Genomic DNA, 18940 nt, shown 5'->3' on the forward strand with positions numbered 1-18940 from the left:
CATTCAGAGTGTATATGTATTCCAAAATGACTTCAAGTCCTCTATATTTATACTAAAACGTAGAGGTTGAATAGACATGACCTTTGGGCTTATTGAGCCTACATAAGTTGCTGGCCGACTTGACAATTAGTTTTATAACACAAATAAATTCATAACTCCATGAATACTTATCGGAATCGGATGATCTTTAGATCAATCCTACACCTCTCGATGAGAGGGATTCAATAAAAATATCAGCTGCCATAAATAAGATGACCCACATGGAGTTTGGCCCTAGTTGCCAATTTTAACAAGATAGAACATGAATAATAAAATGCAGAAGACAAGAGGACACCAGATTTGGCGGATGCCAGGGAAAAACCCCAAGATGGGGAAAACCTTTTGATCATTTCTTCTTATTATTATATTAAATGTTCAGCAAATAGAGAGTACAAAAAGTCAAAATTGACTTGCCAAATCAAATTCAAAACAACCCTTTCAAATCTGCGGTCAAATTCAACCCTAACCAGAAAGTCAAAGATGGTCAACATAGCAACAAAACATCCCTCTTGAATCTCGGTCAAAGGCAGTCAAACTTGGGATGAACAGGTGGTCAAAGTCAGCCCAAAACAATCCCAAAGTTAGCAGTCAAACTTGGTCAAATTCTGCCTTGGAAATCTACGGTCAACTTGTGATTTATCTCTGCAGTCAAAGTGCTCCGATCACCTCAGTTTCTGTGCCAAATGGTACAACCTACCCAAACAGAAAACTGCCTAGAAGATTGAACTCAAGTTATGCCTGGAAAGTCGAAGTCAACGTTGGTCAAACTACAAGAGAGAAGATATGCCCACTAATTTCGTCCTGAAATTTGTCTTCCTGGCCACACGTGTGAGAGAAAAGATATGCCCAATAATTGTACTAACCAATGAGAGAAGGAGAGAGAAGAATGTGTGAGTGAGTGAGGTGCCAAATGAGGCTGGAGGTCACTTATATTTATACAAGTCGCTGAGGGTGAAGAGACATGTCCATTGGGATTCATGAGCGTACATGATGATGTGGCCGACCTTGACAATTTGCACGTGTGGGCTTGACCTCAAAAACATATTTTCCCTTGTCCAAATTTGATAATCTTTAGGTCGATTTTGGTCCTCTCATAAAGAGGAATTCAATGCAATCATCGTCTCCATCAAATGAGTTGTCCAAATTGGAATTTGGCCCTAGTTGCCAATTTTAACATACCATCTACCAGATCTTTGAATTCCATCGCCATATTTCGTTGATCTGTAGTATACTTTCTGATGTAATAGAGCCACTGAGAACCTAACACCACATTGGTGTTTGGCACATCCACCACGAAGAAGTCCTCAGTCACTGTGTAGTTCCCATAGTTAGCTGCAGTTTGAAGACTTATCTATTGCAGTCCATTTGATGGTTACCAGATATGACGATCATAAAACCATCAAACTCCTCTGCAGGAATCCCTCTCCATTCTACCATGGCTGCATCTATGAAATTGTGGGAAGCTCCACTATCGATCAATATCTTCACCTTGTGTCTTGCCAGAACCCCTTTGACTCTGAAAGTACGATACCTGGGGAATCTTGACATAGATGCAATGAGAGGGGCTTTGCCCTCTGTATATGAAGTCTCACTTCCATTTGGATGATGTATCTGTCCCTCTACCTGTCCCTGCACTGGTTCCTCATCTCCATCTTCACTGTCATTCTCAAAGTACACCTCAATATAGTGCTCATCTTGTCCTTTCCTGCACACTTGTGCCCTAGTGCCCACAGTTCCTGATAACTGAAACGAAGCTTCTTCTTCCTTAACTTCTTTCGAGTCTCCTCATCCACCTTTGGTTTCCCGGCCCACTCCTTCTGAAGGGGCTTGACCTCTTTACTCTTTTGAGGGAAATAGAGCCTAGGAGTGAATTTGTTTTTAGAAGCGGCATCCTGCATATCCTTGGCCTTGTTGATTGCCACATGAAGAGTGGCGGGTTCAAAGCCTTTGACCCATCCATGTAGAGTCTCTAACAACCCCTCTACAAATAGCATCACCAATTTGGCCTCTGAGATATTTGTGGCCATAACTGCTAGTCTCCGAAACTTTGAAATGTAGGCCTCCAGACTACCTGCCTGTCTGAGTTGGGCTAGCTCCCTAAAATGAAGTTCTGGATCCTTCCTGTCAAATCATTCAATGAACCTTTGAGTGAACTTAGAATATGAAGTGATGCTGTTGTGACCCATTGTCACCAACCCATGGTACTACGAGTCATGGGTCTCGCCATCCAAGTGTAATGTGGCTAGCTTGATAACCTCCTCCTCTGTCATTTGATGCAACTGGAAATGTGTATCCAGTTTATGTACCCATGACTGAGCTGAGCATTTAGATGACCCATTAAAGCAAGGAATGGTCACCTTCCCCAATGTCTTTTGCAGCTCCTGATTCTGCCTTAAAACTTTCTAAAATGGTTTAGGTCTGCTCTTCAACTGAAGGTGGCAGAAATCAGTGAAATGCATGGCAACCTGGAACTCCTGTCCCAATGCTATATACTTCATATAATCTACATAAGGAATTCCTTGACTAGACTGCTGTGTTAGGCCCTCTGCTATCTCATGTAAGAACCGAGGCATGTTGGGTTTGGGTGTTCTGTAAACTGATAGTGAATGGCTTTGTATAGTAGTAGTATAGGCATGGCCGCCCTCAGCATTGTTGGCCCTTCTCCATTTATTAGCTCTTTTCCGGTGGAAGCTCCTTTGTTTATCATCCCTTTCATCAGGTCCACCATATCCTTTTGGCCTTTAGCCAAATCATCTATTGCGCTGAGCAAACTGTTGAAGGCTTGTTCTTCCTTGTCACCCATGTCTGGCTCTTCTATCTCAGGTGTTTCTTATACCCCATTTCCTTTATATGGTGTTTCCTCACCCTCACTATCTGGAATATCTTCTTCTCTGATAGAAGTGGGTTCTCTATGTGCATGCCTCCTCCTGTAAGTTATCCCTCTAAAAGGACTTTCCATTGTCATGACATCACCAACAAGCTGCCCTTAGACCACACAATTGTCCAAGAACATACTCTGATACCACTGTAATATCTCCCCTTGAAAAATGACTAGGACTATCACTGTGTTTTCTGGGTTTAATAAAGGTTTTCCAATGAAGACTTTTGTCAAACAGTTTGTAGGAGTATTGCTGTAGGTGGAGTTCTCTTGTTTTAGTTCAGATTGGCCCTTAAAATCAAATGCATATACTCATAAATGTCTCACAACAGAGATGTATTCATGCATTAGACTCAGTTAACCAAATATTATTCAAATAACACCATGCCATAACAAAATCTGCCACTTCCCATTAACATATTCAACTCAGAATTATACAGTGAAATACCGTTTATTGTGAGACTAAAACAATGAGTTGATACGATAGATAGGAAGCAGGGAACCTGGTTGCTTTCAAATGGTATGGTGACAACGTCCTCTTCAACAATGTATATAAGATTATAACAACCCAGAAAATGTTTAAGTCATGGCTGTTCTTAGTATAGACCTCTACGTAGAGGGTTCTTTCTGTCAGTCATATGCACAACCAATAAGAGGAAGACTCTAGTTCTATCCAACTCGTGCCAATGTGAAGAAAACCGACCCAGATTTCAAGAGCACACAGAGGGTAATCCCACTCTTTCTCCCTTTAGCATTTCGACCTTATTATGATGGCTAAACTTCAACCAACAATGTGCAACAAACTCAGTTCAAAGCTTCATCAACTCAACCAAGTTTCATTAGGGAGCTTGACCTTGGCTTTAGGGAAGGAACTTCTTCTAACAATGATGTACTGTAGCCTTCTTCACTTGCCGTACGGGTTCCTTTGCAAAGGTAGTGGGTGCTGTAGTCACTGGTTCGAATCCCTTCTTCCTTGAGCAAGACTTGGCTAGATTTGTTCTTTGAAACTGGGCTCTCATAGACTCCTTGTCAATATGAAAAGATAAGATAGAAAATACCACATAAGATAATAAAATCAAGTGATAACACTTCTCTACCTCAATGTCCCTTGCAAATCATTTTCTCCTTTGAATCCCAATGGTGAAATGCAAGACTTGGCTAGATTTGCAGAACTCTTTGAAAAACCCATTCTTTGTAGATATGTATCCATCCTTGCATACCAAGCCCTTGGAGCTTGCTTGAGGCCATAAAGTGCCTTCTTTAACCTGCATACATGAGTTTCTCTATTATATACTTCAAATCACAAGGGTTGTTCAATATACACTTCTTCATCAATGGTGCCATTCAGGAAAGCTGTCTTCACATCCATTTGATGGATGTTCCATCCCATAGTTGCTGCCAAGGAGACCAACAATCTTATATTTGTGTATCTTGCTGTAGGTGCAAATGTTTCCTCATAGTCGATGCCTTCTTATTGAGAGAAACACCTAGCCACAATCCTTGCTTTGTACTTGTCAATGCTTCAATCTGCTGCATGCTTAATCTTGTAGATCCATTTGGAAGTGACAACTGATTTGTCATTCGACCTAGGAATTGGGAACTTGTTTTTAATTGTTATTTTGTTTAGTCCTTGATAATCAACGCATAATCTAAATGATCCATATTTCTTTTGAACTAATACAATTGGAGTAGCATATAGGCTTTTAATTTTTGTGATGATGCTACACTTTAAAAGATCTTGGACTAATCTCTCAATTTTAGTCTTTTGATGATGTGGATATCGATATGGTTTGATGTTGATGGGATTTGATCCTACTTTGACTTCTATTGTATGCTCAATTTCTCTTTTAGGAGGCATCTTCATTGGACTTCTGGTGCTTCTTTGTTGACCAAATTCAAATTTAACATTTCTAATTGATGACACTGTACTACATATGAGGGTTTTGAAGTCCTCCCACTTAGTTACTGGGGGATCACCCTCTATCCTAAATGTCTTCGAATGGATTTCACACCAAATTAAAGCATGGCCCATTTTTCACCACAACGTCTACACTTACCTTCTTTCATCCTTTGCATTTCCAAATTAGTTTTGTCTCCTTCTCGAAGGTGTGGTGGAACATATTTTGTATTATCCATGTTTGCAGCCTGAGAAAATCTTCGTCTTGAATATACTCTTTCAACCTTTGGACACTGCATCTTTTCATGTTTCTTTTCAGTAGCTTCGCTTTTTGTCTTGCTTCTTCTATTGTAGATCCATTTGGAAGTGACAACTGATTTGTCATTCGACCTAGGAATTGGGAACTTGTTTTTAATTGTTATTTTGTTTAGTCCTTGATAATCAACGCATAATCTAAATGATCCATATTTCTTTTGAACTAATACAATTGGAGTAGCATATAGGCTTTTACTTTTTGTGATGATGCTACACTTTAAAAGATCTTGGACTAATCTCTCAATTTTAGTCTTTTGATGATGTGGATATCGATATGGTTTGATGTTGATGGGATTTGATCCTACTTTGACTTCTATTGTATGCTCAATTTCTCTTTTAGGAGGCATCTTCATTGGACTTCTGGTGCTTCTTTGTTGACCAAATTCAAATTTAACATTTCTAATTGATGACACTGTACTACATACGCTGGTGCTCCCTTCCGAATCATTTTCATCATTTGGGATGACGATACAACTTGATTCTCAGGTGGCTAGAATCCATATAACTTGTACTTCTACCCTTCCCATTTAAATCTTATAAATTGCTTTTGATGGTTGGCAGAATAAGTGCCTAGGGTTTGTAACCATTGGATACCTAAGACCACATCCACTCCTCCTAATGGCACAATGTAGAACGGAGATTCTAGATTATAGTCTTGAATCTACAATTTGACTTTATGGCATTTCCCTACCTTTTCAATTTTCTTGCCGTCAGCTACCATAACCTTCATGTTGGGCATGGGAAATGTGAAAATGTTGAGTCTCTTCGCCATGGTTGAGTCCAAAAAATTGTGGGTGCTACTGGTATCGATTAGGACCATTACATTGTTCTTCTTGATATGTCCTTTTAATTTTAATGTCTGGGGTTGTGATATACTTGTCATGGCCGATAATGATACTTGCGGAATACTTTCATCATCTAGTTCTGGAGAAAATTGTGGAGAATCTTCAATTTCTTCTTCGTCTGATTCTTCATTGTCTGAATCATTAGTTGCTTCACATGTATATAGGTTCTTGGTTTCTTTCCCTTTAGCACATCTGTGTCTTGGGTCCCATTTTTCACCACAACGTCTACACTTACCTTCTTTCATCCTTTGCATTTCCAAATTAGTTTTGTCTCCTTCACGAAGATGTGGTGGAACATATTTTGTATTATCCATGTTTGCAGCCTGAGAAAATCTTCGTCTTGAATATACTCTTTCAACCTTTGGACACTGCATCTTTTCATGTTTCTTTTCAGTAGCTTCGCTTTTTGTCTTGCTTCTTCTATTGAAGTAATGTCATGAAGCTCAAGTTTTGCCTGTAGATGGGATTTAAGTCCTGTGTTGTATGATCGAATGAGACGAGTTTCAGATATTCCAGGTACTCGTGTCGCTAAAGTTTCCCATTCCCGAGTGTATTCGTCCACATCACATTTTTGTTGCAATCTGGTGATTGCTGAGAAAAATTCTTCCTCCTTGAAACCTTGGAACCTCTTAAAGAATGCATTTTTTAATTTCTTCCAATTGATGGAAAGTGTCGTCTTCTTCCACCACATATACCAGTTATATGCTTCGCCTTCCATTTGCATGGATGCATACCTGATCTTTTCATCCTCATTATCAATACCATAAATCTCGAAATATACTTTTGCTTTGTTGAACCAAGCAACACTGCACTTCTCATTACCGTCAAATTTGGAGAGTTCAAGTTTCTCTCTTCGCTGATACATCGCAATTGTTGGAGTAAAGAGAGGGTATTGATTTGCAAGTTGCATATTTGAGAATTGATTCCAGAGCTGCATATTATGAAAATTCGTGTGACTATTTTGTTGAAGGGGTATGGATGATGCTTTTGGGGACTCGGGTTTCTCCTGTGAGTTTGACGAATTCGGCGAATTGAGATGTTGAGTAGCTTCATTATTGAGATGTAGCGAATTGAGATGTTGAGATGTGGTGGGCCAATAACCCACAGGTCCTAGGATCGAAACTTGGCTTTGATACCACCTGAAGTGAACACTCAGAATTTAACAAAATTTTATATATATTTATTAATTATTGAATGAAAATTGATTGATGATTTTTTACAATCAGGGCCTAGCTTAAATAAGCCCTTTGCACCTTTTCAAGAAGGGGCATGATCTTTGATCGTGACCCAATTAATTAATTACATAACATCTTCTCAATGTGACCATCAATGTTGTAGTGGTTGCAATGATTATTAGGATCCTTGCAATGATGTATAGTGGCTATTGTCTTCTTATCCTTTCTCCATTTCAACTTCTTCTTCCCTTCCTTAGAAGCTTCTTGGTGCTTTTTTTGCTTTGAACCACTTGATTGCTCTTTGTTTTGGCTTATGCTTTCCAAGCACTGTGACTATATAGAAGCCTCGTCCATTGTTCTTGGCTTGAACATCACTTATTGTAGTAGGTGGTTGTGTAGAACCCATAAATACTTGATCAGTACATCTGGGCTTTTGGGAAAGATGCCCAACACAATGACCATCTTCCTAAATTCAGTGGTGTACAATACATTTTGCCTTTGTCTCTACCCGAAGTAGTGCCATTGGATCCTTTGATCCTCTACATATCTAATAGGGTAGAATTGAGACTTTATGAGGGTTTTGAAGTCCTCCCACTTAGTTACTGGGGGATCACCCTCTATCCTAAATGTCTTCGAATGGATTTCCCACCAAATTAAAGCATGGCCCTCTAATGTCAATCTAGCAAATGACCTTTTCTGCGCCTCATCTATATAGTGAATGCTACAATCAACTACTAAATTCTAATTTCTACAACCAGTGATTTAGTTTAAGGCATCAATCTCACCTTGGTATGGCTTTATGTTAACCTTTACTTCCATCTTGAATAGGGACTGTGAATGGGTAACGACACTCAAACTTTGCTCTTTCTCGGATTCTTTCCTTGGCTCCTTTTTAGGATCTTCATGATTCACTGATTTCCCCTCTGTTTTGACCTTTGAGTTGAAACTTCCATCTTCTTTGATTCCAAGCTTGTTTGCTAGACCCACCATAAGGAGGTTCATATTGTGGTTGATGTCTGCGACCTGTGCTTCCAACCTCACAAATCTCTCTTCTGTCGAATCAGGGTTATTGTGAACAAACTCATTGACCATGGCTAGGGTTTTGCAACTTACTACTTAAACTGAGTCTTGGATTTCCTGCAACTTCCCAAGAGATTCCCCAAAGAAACCTACTTTGATACTGATATGATCGGTAAACTATTGTGGATATTTCACTAGTCAATTTGTTAGAATAGATCTGATAAAATACACTGAAATCTACACTATGAAGGTTAAATTCCTTTAGATTCCAAATTTGTTACTTATTGATTTTTTTCTTATGCATGAAATAGATAAAATGAAGAAAATAGAGAACAACAAATACAATCACACACCTCCCACAATGAACACAAAGATTTTCTCTGGAAAACCCTTAGAGAAAACTTGATTAGAAGGTGAAGCTACTCTGCTCTCTTTTCTCTGGTATCGAAATAATGCAAGTACAAAGGTGAAGACACTCTCTATATGGTTTACCTAGGACTTGTGGCATGTTAGGATGCCTACAAAACACTAACCCCCTTTGGTATGCTCTCAAGCTCCCACTCTCGGTTGCTTTGCTCTACTATGAAACAAGATACAATAGCATAAAATGGGACCCCTACTCCTAGTGATTTGATTTTAACATAGCTCGATAGCCAACTAGGGGTTAAGTTTGATTCTTTCAACTCTCAACTAGAGTTACAACTTTGACCCTTCTAGAGTCTTCTTCATAGTCCACACATGGCTAGCCTCGTTTGCATCAGTATTGAGGGTTGACGTGGCATCCTCTCGAGCCATGGTGGTCAATTTGAAAGGTCAACTTTCGGGAAGCATAACTTTTGAATAGGAACCCGGATTGATGTTTTTCGTGCATTGTTGGAAAGGTATCTGAGTGTAGAACAATGCCAATGGGTCTGGCATGAGTGAGTTTTTGGACTCCAAAAACTTCTTTTAAGGCCTTGTTGTCGCACAGAGTGTCTAGGCATTGCGACAACGCTTAGAGTAAGGGCTGTCACTCTCAAATCCTTACTCACTCCGTTTAGAATTTCTCCTAGACAAGTCGAGGGGGTAGTCCCTAGGTAAATGGATGAGGATAGCCTGTGGAACAAGGGCTCTAGGAGATTTTAATGATGGACAACTTGATGAATGAATCTTGATTAACTCAAGCTGATAGATTAAATGCCAATGTAAACAAGACACGACCACAAGATAAAAACGATTACAGACCAGTGCCTTCGATATTTGAATTAACCATCAATAAAACAAGTTACCCAGAATGATTTTCAATATGTGACGAAAAGTGAAACCCTGGTGAAATCAATAAAACCCTTGGACTGCAAAACACTGGATAATTTTCTTGCAAAATGATGTTGATGAACCCCAGAGATCCAGATCTTATCCTCCCGGGCCTAGATCTGGACTCTATACATATTTCTTCCTTGGGATCTGTAGCTTGCAAGACAACAAGAAACACCCAAACGATATATACAAAGACCCAAAAAACTAAAACCCAGAAACCCAAGTCAGAAAACCAAAAAAAATAATTACAAATTTATGTACATGAATGGCAGATCTATCAGATTTAGGGAGTGTAAGTCTGACTCTGCTCCCAGATCTGATGATCTGAGACCCTCAATAGCCAGATCTATCGATTTAGCACAGATTTTTTTTTTTTTTTTTTTTTTGAATTTTAGAGGAGGTACTGAACTCAAAACCCTTCATGCATCACCTATAAAAATATCTTATGATAAGCCCGGGATCAAATTTACACTGGGCTCTTCAGAAAACACGGATCGGGAGTTGGTTGGTTTAGCCGAGAACTTCCCCGAACGCCCGATGATCTAATAATCAAAGATTTTCCTGCAAAACTCAATTCAGCCGTCAACATAGAGCGAGAAAACGATAATAAAATTCAGAGTTAATAGAGATACCTGCTATTATATTCAAAACTTAAATTATCATTCAAACCCCAACGACTGAGCAAGATACCTGTACTCAAATCACTCTTCAGAAAGCTATCATCAATGGTTAAAAAGAAATCTATGCATGAAAATGACACATCTTACAGTATTTCCATGAAGAGTAACCAACAGAAATTAATCCCAAAGTCTTTCTTTATTGTTCATAAAAAGATTACAAGAGAGCTTTTCACTTAGTACACGATCAAAAGATCGGATGGATCAACTGACAAATGACTTCCTGTTTAAAGATAAATCTTCCAACGGCTAGTTTGAGTGATCATTGTCAAAGCAATCTCGATCGTTGATGAGGATTAAAATTTCTTTTAATCTCATCTGTTGAAATTTTAAATTCTTAAGGAAATTCGAATTTTTCAATTAAATGTACTTTAATTAACTCAAAAATAAAAATTTTAAGTTAATTTCCTCAAAAATTTGACTTTGAATTAAACCCCAGGGACCAAAGGCTTAAAATTTCGCAAAATAATTAATTTACCATAGTCGTGGGACCTTTTAAAATTTGAATTTTAAAAGACCCACGAATTTTGCCTTTGGAAAATTTAAATTTACCTAGGACCTATAATTAATTAAATTTCTGGTTTAGGATTTTAATTAAATTTTTGGCCCGAAAATTTAATTAATTAACCTATGAAGGGATAATTTTTTTTTTCCAACCCTTAAGACACTTTACATCATGATTTTACATTTTTTACATCTCAAGGAGGAAAACCCATTAGCGAAAGACCTTCACAGACTACCCAGTGCTACGACACAAATATAATTTAGTAGATCAAGCAATTTGTAATAAAATAACCTAACCAAATAGTTATGATTATTCCCAAATCACTTTTACATAGACTCTATCTAGAACATTAGGACTCCCCTAAGATCCCAGTGACAAAATCCATTCCGGCTTTGGGCTAGGGTTGAAGGAAAACTCTGCCGACCATCCGAGAATGGATCCGTGAGACAAAAAACCTCCTGGAATATAGATCATCACCAGAAAAGTAGGTTTACCTAGGTGATTACATACACGACACGAATCTGCTGAGATTATTTACATTATACACATGCAGAATGGGTTTACATTATAAGATGATCTTCAGGCTGATGATGATCGCTGGATGACAGGAACACATCGATCAGGCGCTATCCCTTTTGCGAAAAAGGGGGTGTACTGCTATGGGTCGTTGACATGTAGCGGTCAACAGGCCTCAAAATGCATCTGAAGGTATTAGACCCCAATTCTCGAAAGTGGGACCTACCAACAAAAATGACCCAGCAAGCTGATTCCTCCAATTTTTTCACTCTAAAAGCATCAAGATAGATGACAAATAATATAATGAGCCAATCTGGATCACTATTCTACCCCTTCATTGTTCTTTGTTGATTGTCATTAATACCTCAGGAGGTATCATAAGTTTCTATATTGGATTTTCATACAAGCAACGATTAACAATTGCTTCATCTGGAAGCTCCACATTCATAGAGGGGATCTCTGCCTATGTGTACGCAGATTGGTGAGGCCCCCTGGTGTGCACTTGGAGAGCATGTTCATGTGTCTTTACGAGAGCATGTTCATTGCACTTTCAACGTCCTCAAGGGGGCCTTGCCAATCGGCATGTGTGTAACCTTACTGGAGCTTCTGATATTATTGCCATCACCTCCCACCTGGCACTGTGGCGAGGGTGGTATGAACATGCTTTGCAGCACATCACACTCTGAGCTCTCACCAAGGGACCTTGCCAATCTGGTGCTCTTGCTATAATTGCCATCCCTCCCACCTGGATAACATGTGATAGATACTTGATGCAATCATCATTCTCTGATCACTTATTGGGGACATGACTGAAGATCTGTCCTTGTTAATGGAAACCTTGCTCTTCCATTCAGATAAGACACTATCTAGAGGTCCAATGAATTTAGTCTACAGGGATGACATAATGCCTCTTCTGCACCTTCCACTTTGAATGCTGAATTAATGATCTTACAATCAAATTTTGATTGGATTCATTGCCCATGATCCTCTGTACTGCCATTATAGTGGAACACATGCATATGATTGTGCCTCCACAAGTTTGGATTGCCCTTCCACCTGTTATACTATCATGAATCCAGCTGTTGCATTTTTTGGAGAGGTAGAGAAAGGGATCTGTGGAGATTGATGCTCCATTCCCTCCCCACACACATGTTTATTCCTAGTTGTAGAGTCCAAATAACTCTCGTTTTATTTAATGAAAAGTACATCCAAACCTCTTGGCACAAGCTTTAGTACTGTCCTTTGTAGGAGTATGTGACTTTTTTGTCTTAATATCCTTTGTTCTGTCTCATTGACAGACCCAGAAAGATACTCCAATTTGTTTCTCTTTGCCTATAACTGTAAGCTAATTCTAGGAACAGAAGCTTTGTATCCTAATTTTGTTTTAGGAGTATGGTGTCAGTTATGTGTTCTTTCCTTTTCTCGTCTCTACCAATGATTTGATATATATAGAATTGAAGTGTTTGCGAGTTAACTTTTATGGGGAGTGACATGTATATATATGTTTTCTTGTTTTACAGGATATTGTTATGGCTGAGAGGCTGCTAATGAAGCACCTGGACGCGCCTGGGCACTGGATACAGGAGAAGCATCGTCGCTTGCTACTGAATAGATTATGTGGTAGATCTCTTCGTGAAAAGGGGCTTCACAAATTTATCATATATGGTGAAAAACACAAACAAGCTTCTGAAGCAAACAGAAGACTTAGAAATCTAGCTTCCACTGCCGTACAACAAGCCCTTCATGGTCTTGCATATACTGTTTATGGCAAGCCTGAGGTGAGGCGTTTAATGTTTGAATATTTTGATCTTGAACAGGTGATGCCAAAATCACCATAGAAAACATCATGGTATCAGTTGTTCTTACAGTCAATTTTTAATTCAAAAGTTTCTTCTATCCATATCTACAAACTATTCAGGCTATCCTCTATTCTGTCACATTGTAAATGCCAATTCTATTCACTAGATCATGTAGACGAGGTCTTCTGCCAGGCATGAATGCCCCTCACAATTTAGAAGCTACACCTATCTTTGTTGTATAATATATGTTTTACCAAAAAGCTTACAATAGTATGAACATCATTTCCCAAATTTACTAAAAGTTGAACTATATAAAATACCGAGCTTATATGAAGCGTGAAATTTTGATTATAGAAACCTTATCAAACATTTTTTTCTATGTATTGTTAACAGCTTTAAGCTTAGATGAAGTGTGAAATTTTGATTATAGAAACCTTATCAATTTTTTTTTTCTATGTATTGTTAACAGATTTAAGCTTAGATGAAGTGTGAAATTTTGATTATAGAAACCTTATCAAACATTTTTTTCTATGTATTGTTAACATCTTCAAGTTCAAATTTTTGATTTATTTTTGTTCTTTTTTCCTGCCTTTTTTCTTAAATTCTGATTTGGATGGGGGTTGATATATAATATTAAAAATAAATGAGTTATACAGACATTTACTCCAAAACTTTTTTTTATGAAGCTTAATAGATTGGATCTGTAAGGCTGGTCGTTTTTTTTGTTTCATCTAAGTAATAAACAATTAATATCGAAAGGAAAAATAACAATCATCTCATATTATTCGTTATGAAAAATTGATGCAATTGTTTTGCAGTGGAAAGAGAATCCCGAATGTTTTTTCAAGTGACATTAGTTTGACGAGTTTTTATGGATGCAAGTTTTGTTCAAGCTATGCAATTAGCTTTAGATCAATAGTAGTGAAAGGAATTCAAACAATTTCGCTATAAACATATGAATAAGATTATTTTATTCATGTCCAACACCTAATAATAAATAGGTCAAAGGGACTGCTAGAAAATTCAGAAACAATTTTTTTTTTTTAATGATAATTTATGAAGTGGAAAACTAGGACTTATCCATGATTCAAAGGTTTTCAACGATGATATATATATATTTTTTTAAATGATATTTAAGTATAATATCAAGGCTTATACTTATATAACCAATATAATCAATTACTGAAAATATTTTCAGTGCAAAGTCTTATGATAATGTACAAGGTAAAGCACTTGCAGTTATTTAATCAATGAATGCAAAATTTATTATGAATTCCGAAGTAGAAAATGAATTTATATAAAGTTAGATGAAATTCCAAAATGTACAATATCACATGTTGTGCATGCTTCTAGACTCGTAGGACATTTTGGGGTTGGAAAGGCATTGTTAAACTAGGTGTATATTGGCCCAACATACTAATTAATGCTGCTAAATTTATTTGGGCATGTGTGTTTTGTTGCATCCTAAAGCTTGCTAATAGGACATTGGGCTTATATATTCTTTTTCTGGTACTAGATTGTCTATAGGATAACATTTTGGTGGATTTCCTTGTATGATTGTCAAAACACAAACAAGAACATGATTACCCATTTGAAGTAGTTGACATATTCAACAAGATGGCATAATTAAGTCCCTATAAGAACACTGCCACTAGGAAAGAAGCAACTAAGTTGCTTTTCCAGATAATATGGGTACACTTTGAGTTCTTTGAATCCATTATAACGTAGATTGCATATTTTTAAGTTGATTTTGGAGAGTGTTATGGCGTATGATGGATGCAAAGTTGAAGAGGAGTACATTCATTCATCCACAAACCAATGGACATATAGAAGTGGTAAACAAACTCGTGGTGCATTAGTTGAAGGGGTTTAATAGTGGACATCCTAAGACTTGGGATGAAAGCTTACCTTATATAAAACATTGTTGTAGTTAGATAGGGTATAGTTCTAGCAGTATCTCACCCTTAGAGACATGTTTGGGACTATTGCCTTGGATACCATTTAACATTAATTTGCTCAAACAATTGGAGAGGAGTCAATGGAATGTGATGACAAACAAGATAGTCATTATGCTCATTGAAATATTTTAGTATATACGTAGTATTAAGGGAATTTTGAGGTAAAAAATGGGCCTCAAAACAAAAAAAATGTACTAAAAAAATTAACTTTTAAAGAACCAATAGGATTTAAGATGATGATGTCATCCCTAGGGGAAAATAATTTGGAGGGAAAAAGAAGAAAATCACTTTTTTTTTCCATTGTATTTGTGCCTTATCTCTTGTAGATTTACTCATGTGAAGTGTAGAGACTGGTTGGATGCAAAATTAAATTCCACATCTGAGTACCCACTCTACATTCTTTGAGCGGACCCACATTGAAAAAAATTAAAAATACATGAAAAAACGTGTTGAACATCATTTTTTGTGTATTTTCATTTTTTTCGATGTGGGTCTACTCAAAAGTATGCAGTGGGTACTCTTTGGACATCGAATTTAATTGTGCATCCAACATCTGTCTACACTTCATATTTGACTAAACCTATAAAGTGATAAGCCAAAAAATAATAAAAAAGTAGTTTTTCTCTTTTTCTTTAAAAATTTATAACTCTTATTTTATGGTTTTAACTGTTATTTTATTATTTTTCTTAGGAGGCCCATTTTAGACCTCAAAATTTGCCTAATGGCAGGTGGAAGAGTAGTGACAAGGAGTATAGAAAAGGTAAGGAAGAGGTATGATCAAGACAACGTATCTCATAAATTTCAAGTACGAGATATGGTGTGTTTACATCTCAGTGAGAAACACATACAAAGTCTAGTGAAGAAGTGAAAACCCACTTGGTAGGGTCCCTTTGAGATTGTGCAATATGCGGGGAACAATGAAAATACATTCAAATTTGTTGAACACTCCATGCTTGACAAAGGCAAGGAGTTCATAGTGCTTCTAGAGGTTGAAGACTTAGTATAATATGTGCACACCTAGTTGGAACATGACATTGTTGTAGAGGAAGCTTTGTGAAGTTCACAGTAGTAAACAATAGACCACGAATTGTTCGAAGGGCCAAGTTTCTATAAAAGCAAAATGTTATATGTTTGAGGAGGTGAATGGTAGATTTCCTCATCTTCTTTAGCATTGATAAGTTTTTGGGGCCAAAAACTCTCAAAAAGGGGTGGTTTGATCTAAAATTGGATTGACTAGAAGTAGTCTATACACTGAGGTGGGATATTTTGAGGAAGTTGATTGAACCAAGTCCACTAATAGCTGAAGGATTGAGTAAAAGAACATCAATGAGGAAGTCAACTAGCATATTGATTAGATTAGGTTGATTAGTGTGCATATATCATTGACCAATATGTAAGTTCACCTAGATTGAATGAATGACATAGACTAAATGATTGACAGGGAGACTTGCCATCAACAATGTTTTGTTTGGATACATAGATGCCTATGAGGAAGAGATATCTTTAGCATTGTATGCTTTTGGGGACCAAAAACTCTCAAAAAGGGGAGGTTTGATCTAAAATTGGATTGGCTAGAAGTAGTCTATACACTGAGGTGGGATATTTTAAAGAAGTTGATTGAACTATGTCCACTAATAGTTGAAGAATTGAGTCAAAGAAAATCAATAAGGAAGTCAACTAGCATATTGATTAGATTAGGTCATTAGTATGAATATATCACTGACCAATATGTAAGTTTACCTAGATTGAACGAATGACATAGATTGAAGGATTGATGGGGAGACTTGCCATCGACAATGTTTTGTTTGGATACACAAATGTATATGAGGAGGAGATGTCTACATGGCAGTCAATGATCGTGACGAATTGACTAGGCAATTGGTATCTTCCAAAATGGATCAAACCATTTTAATCAACTCTTGGAGATGAACCATAAAAAGGTGCATTGCAGGAAGGAGGGGTTAGTTGGAGAGGTTTAGAGATTGAACGATCTAATTGTGGAAGTCAATTAAGAGATCACAATAGAATTAGTTTTTATAGCAAGGAGCAGAACACAGTTCCTTATGGAAAGAATAGGCTTTGACATTGTTAACACACATCCTTATGGATGTGGAATACTAGAGGTCATGTAAGTTTGCAATTGTAAAAATTCATTGATTGAAATTTCGTAAAATCCTTAAAAACATTTGTGTGCTTTATGAGATTGATTATTTGTTTCTTATTTTGTTAGATGCTAATTAATGAAAGAAATCTAGGTTGTAATACTATTTATACTTTCATTTGATTTATTGGTATCCAAGGTGCAGATGCATTCAACGATTTGACTTGCTTACTGGAAAATAGATCAACAAAGTAGAAATTAATGATGATTTTCTAGACAATGATTTATCCGCAACATAATTTAAAGAGAGATATTTTAGGTATCATTACAATTGGAAGTGACGTTCATAACAAGTAGTCTTGATGTCATTTAACTTTCATATCCCCACACATAATCATATATTCATCTTGACCCAAATCTATTATGCATTGAGAGATTTGCACCTAAGTTTTTATTTATTTATCTTAGTGTTCAATAGATTTGGGTTAAGATGAATGTAGTTGTTAACCAATGGAGAGACCAATAAACAAGGGATTGAGCTCTACATTTAGTTGTCGTAGTGACAACATTTGAGAGATGGACATTAAATTTTATTAGGTTATTTAGAATATGTTTCTATATGCAAAATAAGCACACTTAAATTAAATATATTCTTAAAAAAAAGACGTCATATGATATTGCATTGCACTAATTTTTTCAAGGTAATTGCAAAATTTTTATTTAAAAATGCTACTTGATTTTAATATCCCTTTAAATATGAAGACAATTTTGTTAACAAGAGGATGGATGTTTAATGTCCAACCCATTCTTTGATCTAGCATCCAACAAGTCTCTTGTACTATTCACATGCAAATAGATATGGGTAGTCTACTATGAAGAACACAACTATAGGTATTTTTGGGCAGCGTAAGAAAGAAATATGTGAACCCAACTTAGACATAATAGGTATGAAGATTATGGCACTAGGAAGGGGGTAGAAAATGAGTAGAGGATAAGCCTAATGAGAGCACACTATTAACAGAAAAATGTTATTCTAGCTAGGCTGAATAGTATAGGTAGAACTAGAGTTTCCATCTACAACATTTACCAAAAATTGCTATGTTATCTAGGATGAATAATCTAGGTAGAAATGGAGTTGCCATATAATTTTTAGGCAAAATTGAAAAACTAGGAAAAGATGGGCAAAACTTACTATGTAAATTAGGGCTTAACTTGATTAATGAATCTATTGTTGTTTGCACTTTGATTTTATCTTGTTTATCAAGTTTTGAACATGAGTATAAAAGACTAAATAGAATTGAAATGAAACAAGTAAAAGTTCTAAATCCGAACTAGGTAAATTACCTATTTTCATTGTTCATCTACTTAATCTAATTGAATTAAAGAGAAAATGTAGAAATTAGAAATATAAGTACATATATAAACCTCTGTCATTACCTTATAGCTCAAATGCAACCAACAAACAAAAATAATCAAGGTAAACCCACTTTCAGTGTGCAAGCAATAATAGAAGGGGTGAATTGAATTCCTAGGTAGGTAAGAATCCTTGACAAGGTTAGATTTAACTAGCAATGCCTTGAATTTTGATATGCAAGTAAAAAACAAGCGACAAAAACAAAGAGGGTTGGGTCTCCTTGGTATACTAAATTCACAAATCCTCTTGCAAAAACATAATAACTTTTCCAATATCTACTAGTAAATAACACACGGAAATGAAAAAACACTGCACCAAACAAGCCTATTCTTTTCCTTGGAGTACAATTCATCCCACCCTAAAGCTTATGAGGTAAGGGTGACATTGTTGGTGCCTTGATAGCCCCCATAAATAATGGCTCATGAAGAGCTCAATCTACAATTGACTTAGTGAGACCTAACATGTCACAAGCAGGATTTGAACCTAGGTGGAGAGGATAACATTT

General features: G+C 36.8%; 1 protein-coding gene across 1 annotated transcript in view; it reads left to right on the plus strand.

The window, feature by feature from the left end:
• Positions 1-13341, plus strand: part of LOC149164184 (ribonuclease III domain-containing protein RNC1, chloroplastic-like) — a 214111-nt gene extending 200770 nt beyond the window's left edge. The window contains 1 exon segment of the mRNA XM_089431989.1: positions 12684-13341. Within this exon segment, the coding sequence (XP_089288115.1) occupies positions 12684-13001 (318 nt within the window). The 3' untranslated portion in view covers positions 13002-13341.
• Positions 13342-18940: the final 5599 nt, after the last annotated feature.

The sequence above is a fragment of the Pinus tabuliformis genome, chromosome 5_1 (assembly GCF_031772625.1).
Source record: "Pinus tabuliformis cultivar Carrire ecotype Pingquan chromosome 5_1, CPIR1, whole genome shotgun sequence".
NCBI lineage: Eukaryota > Viridiplantae > Streptophyta > Pinopsida > Pinales > Pinaceae > Pinus > Pinus tabuliformis.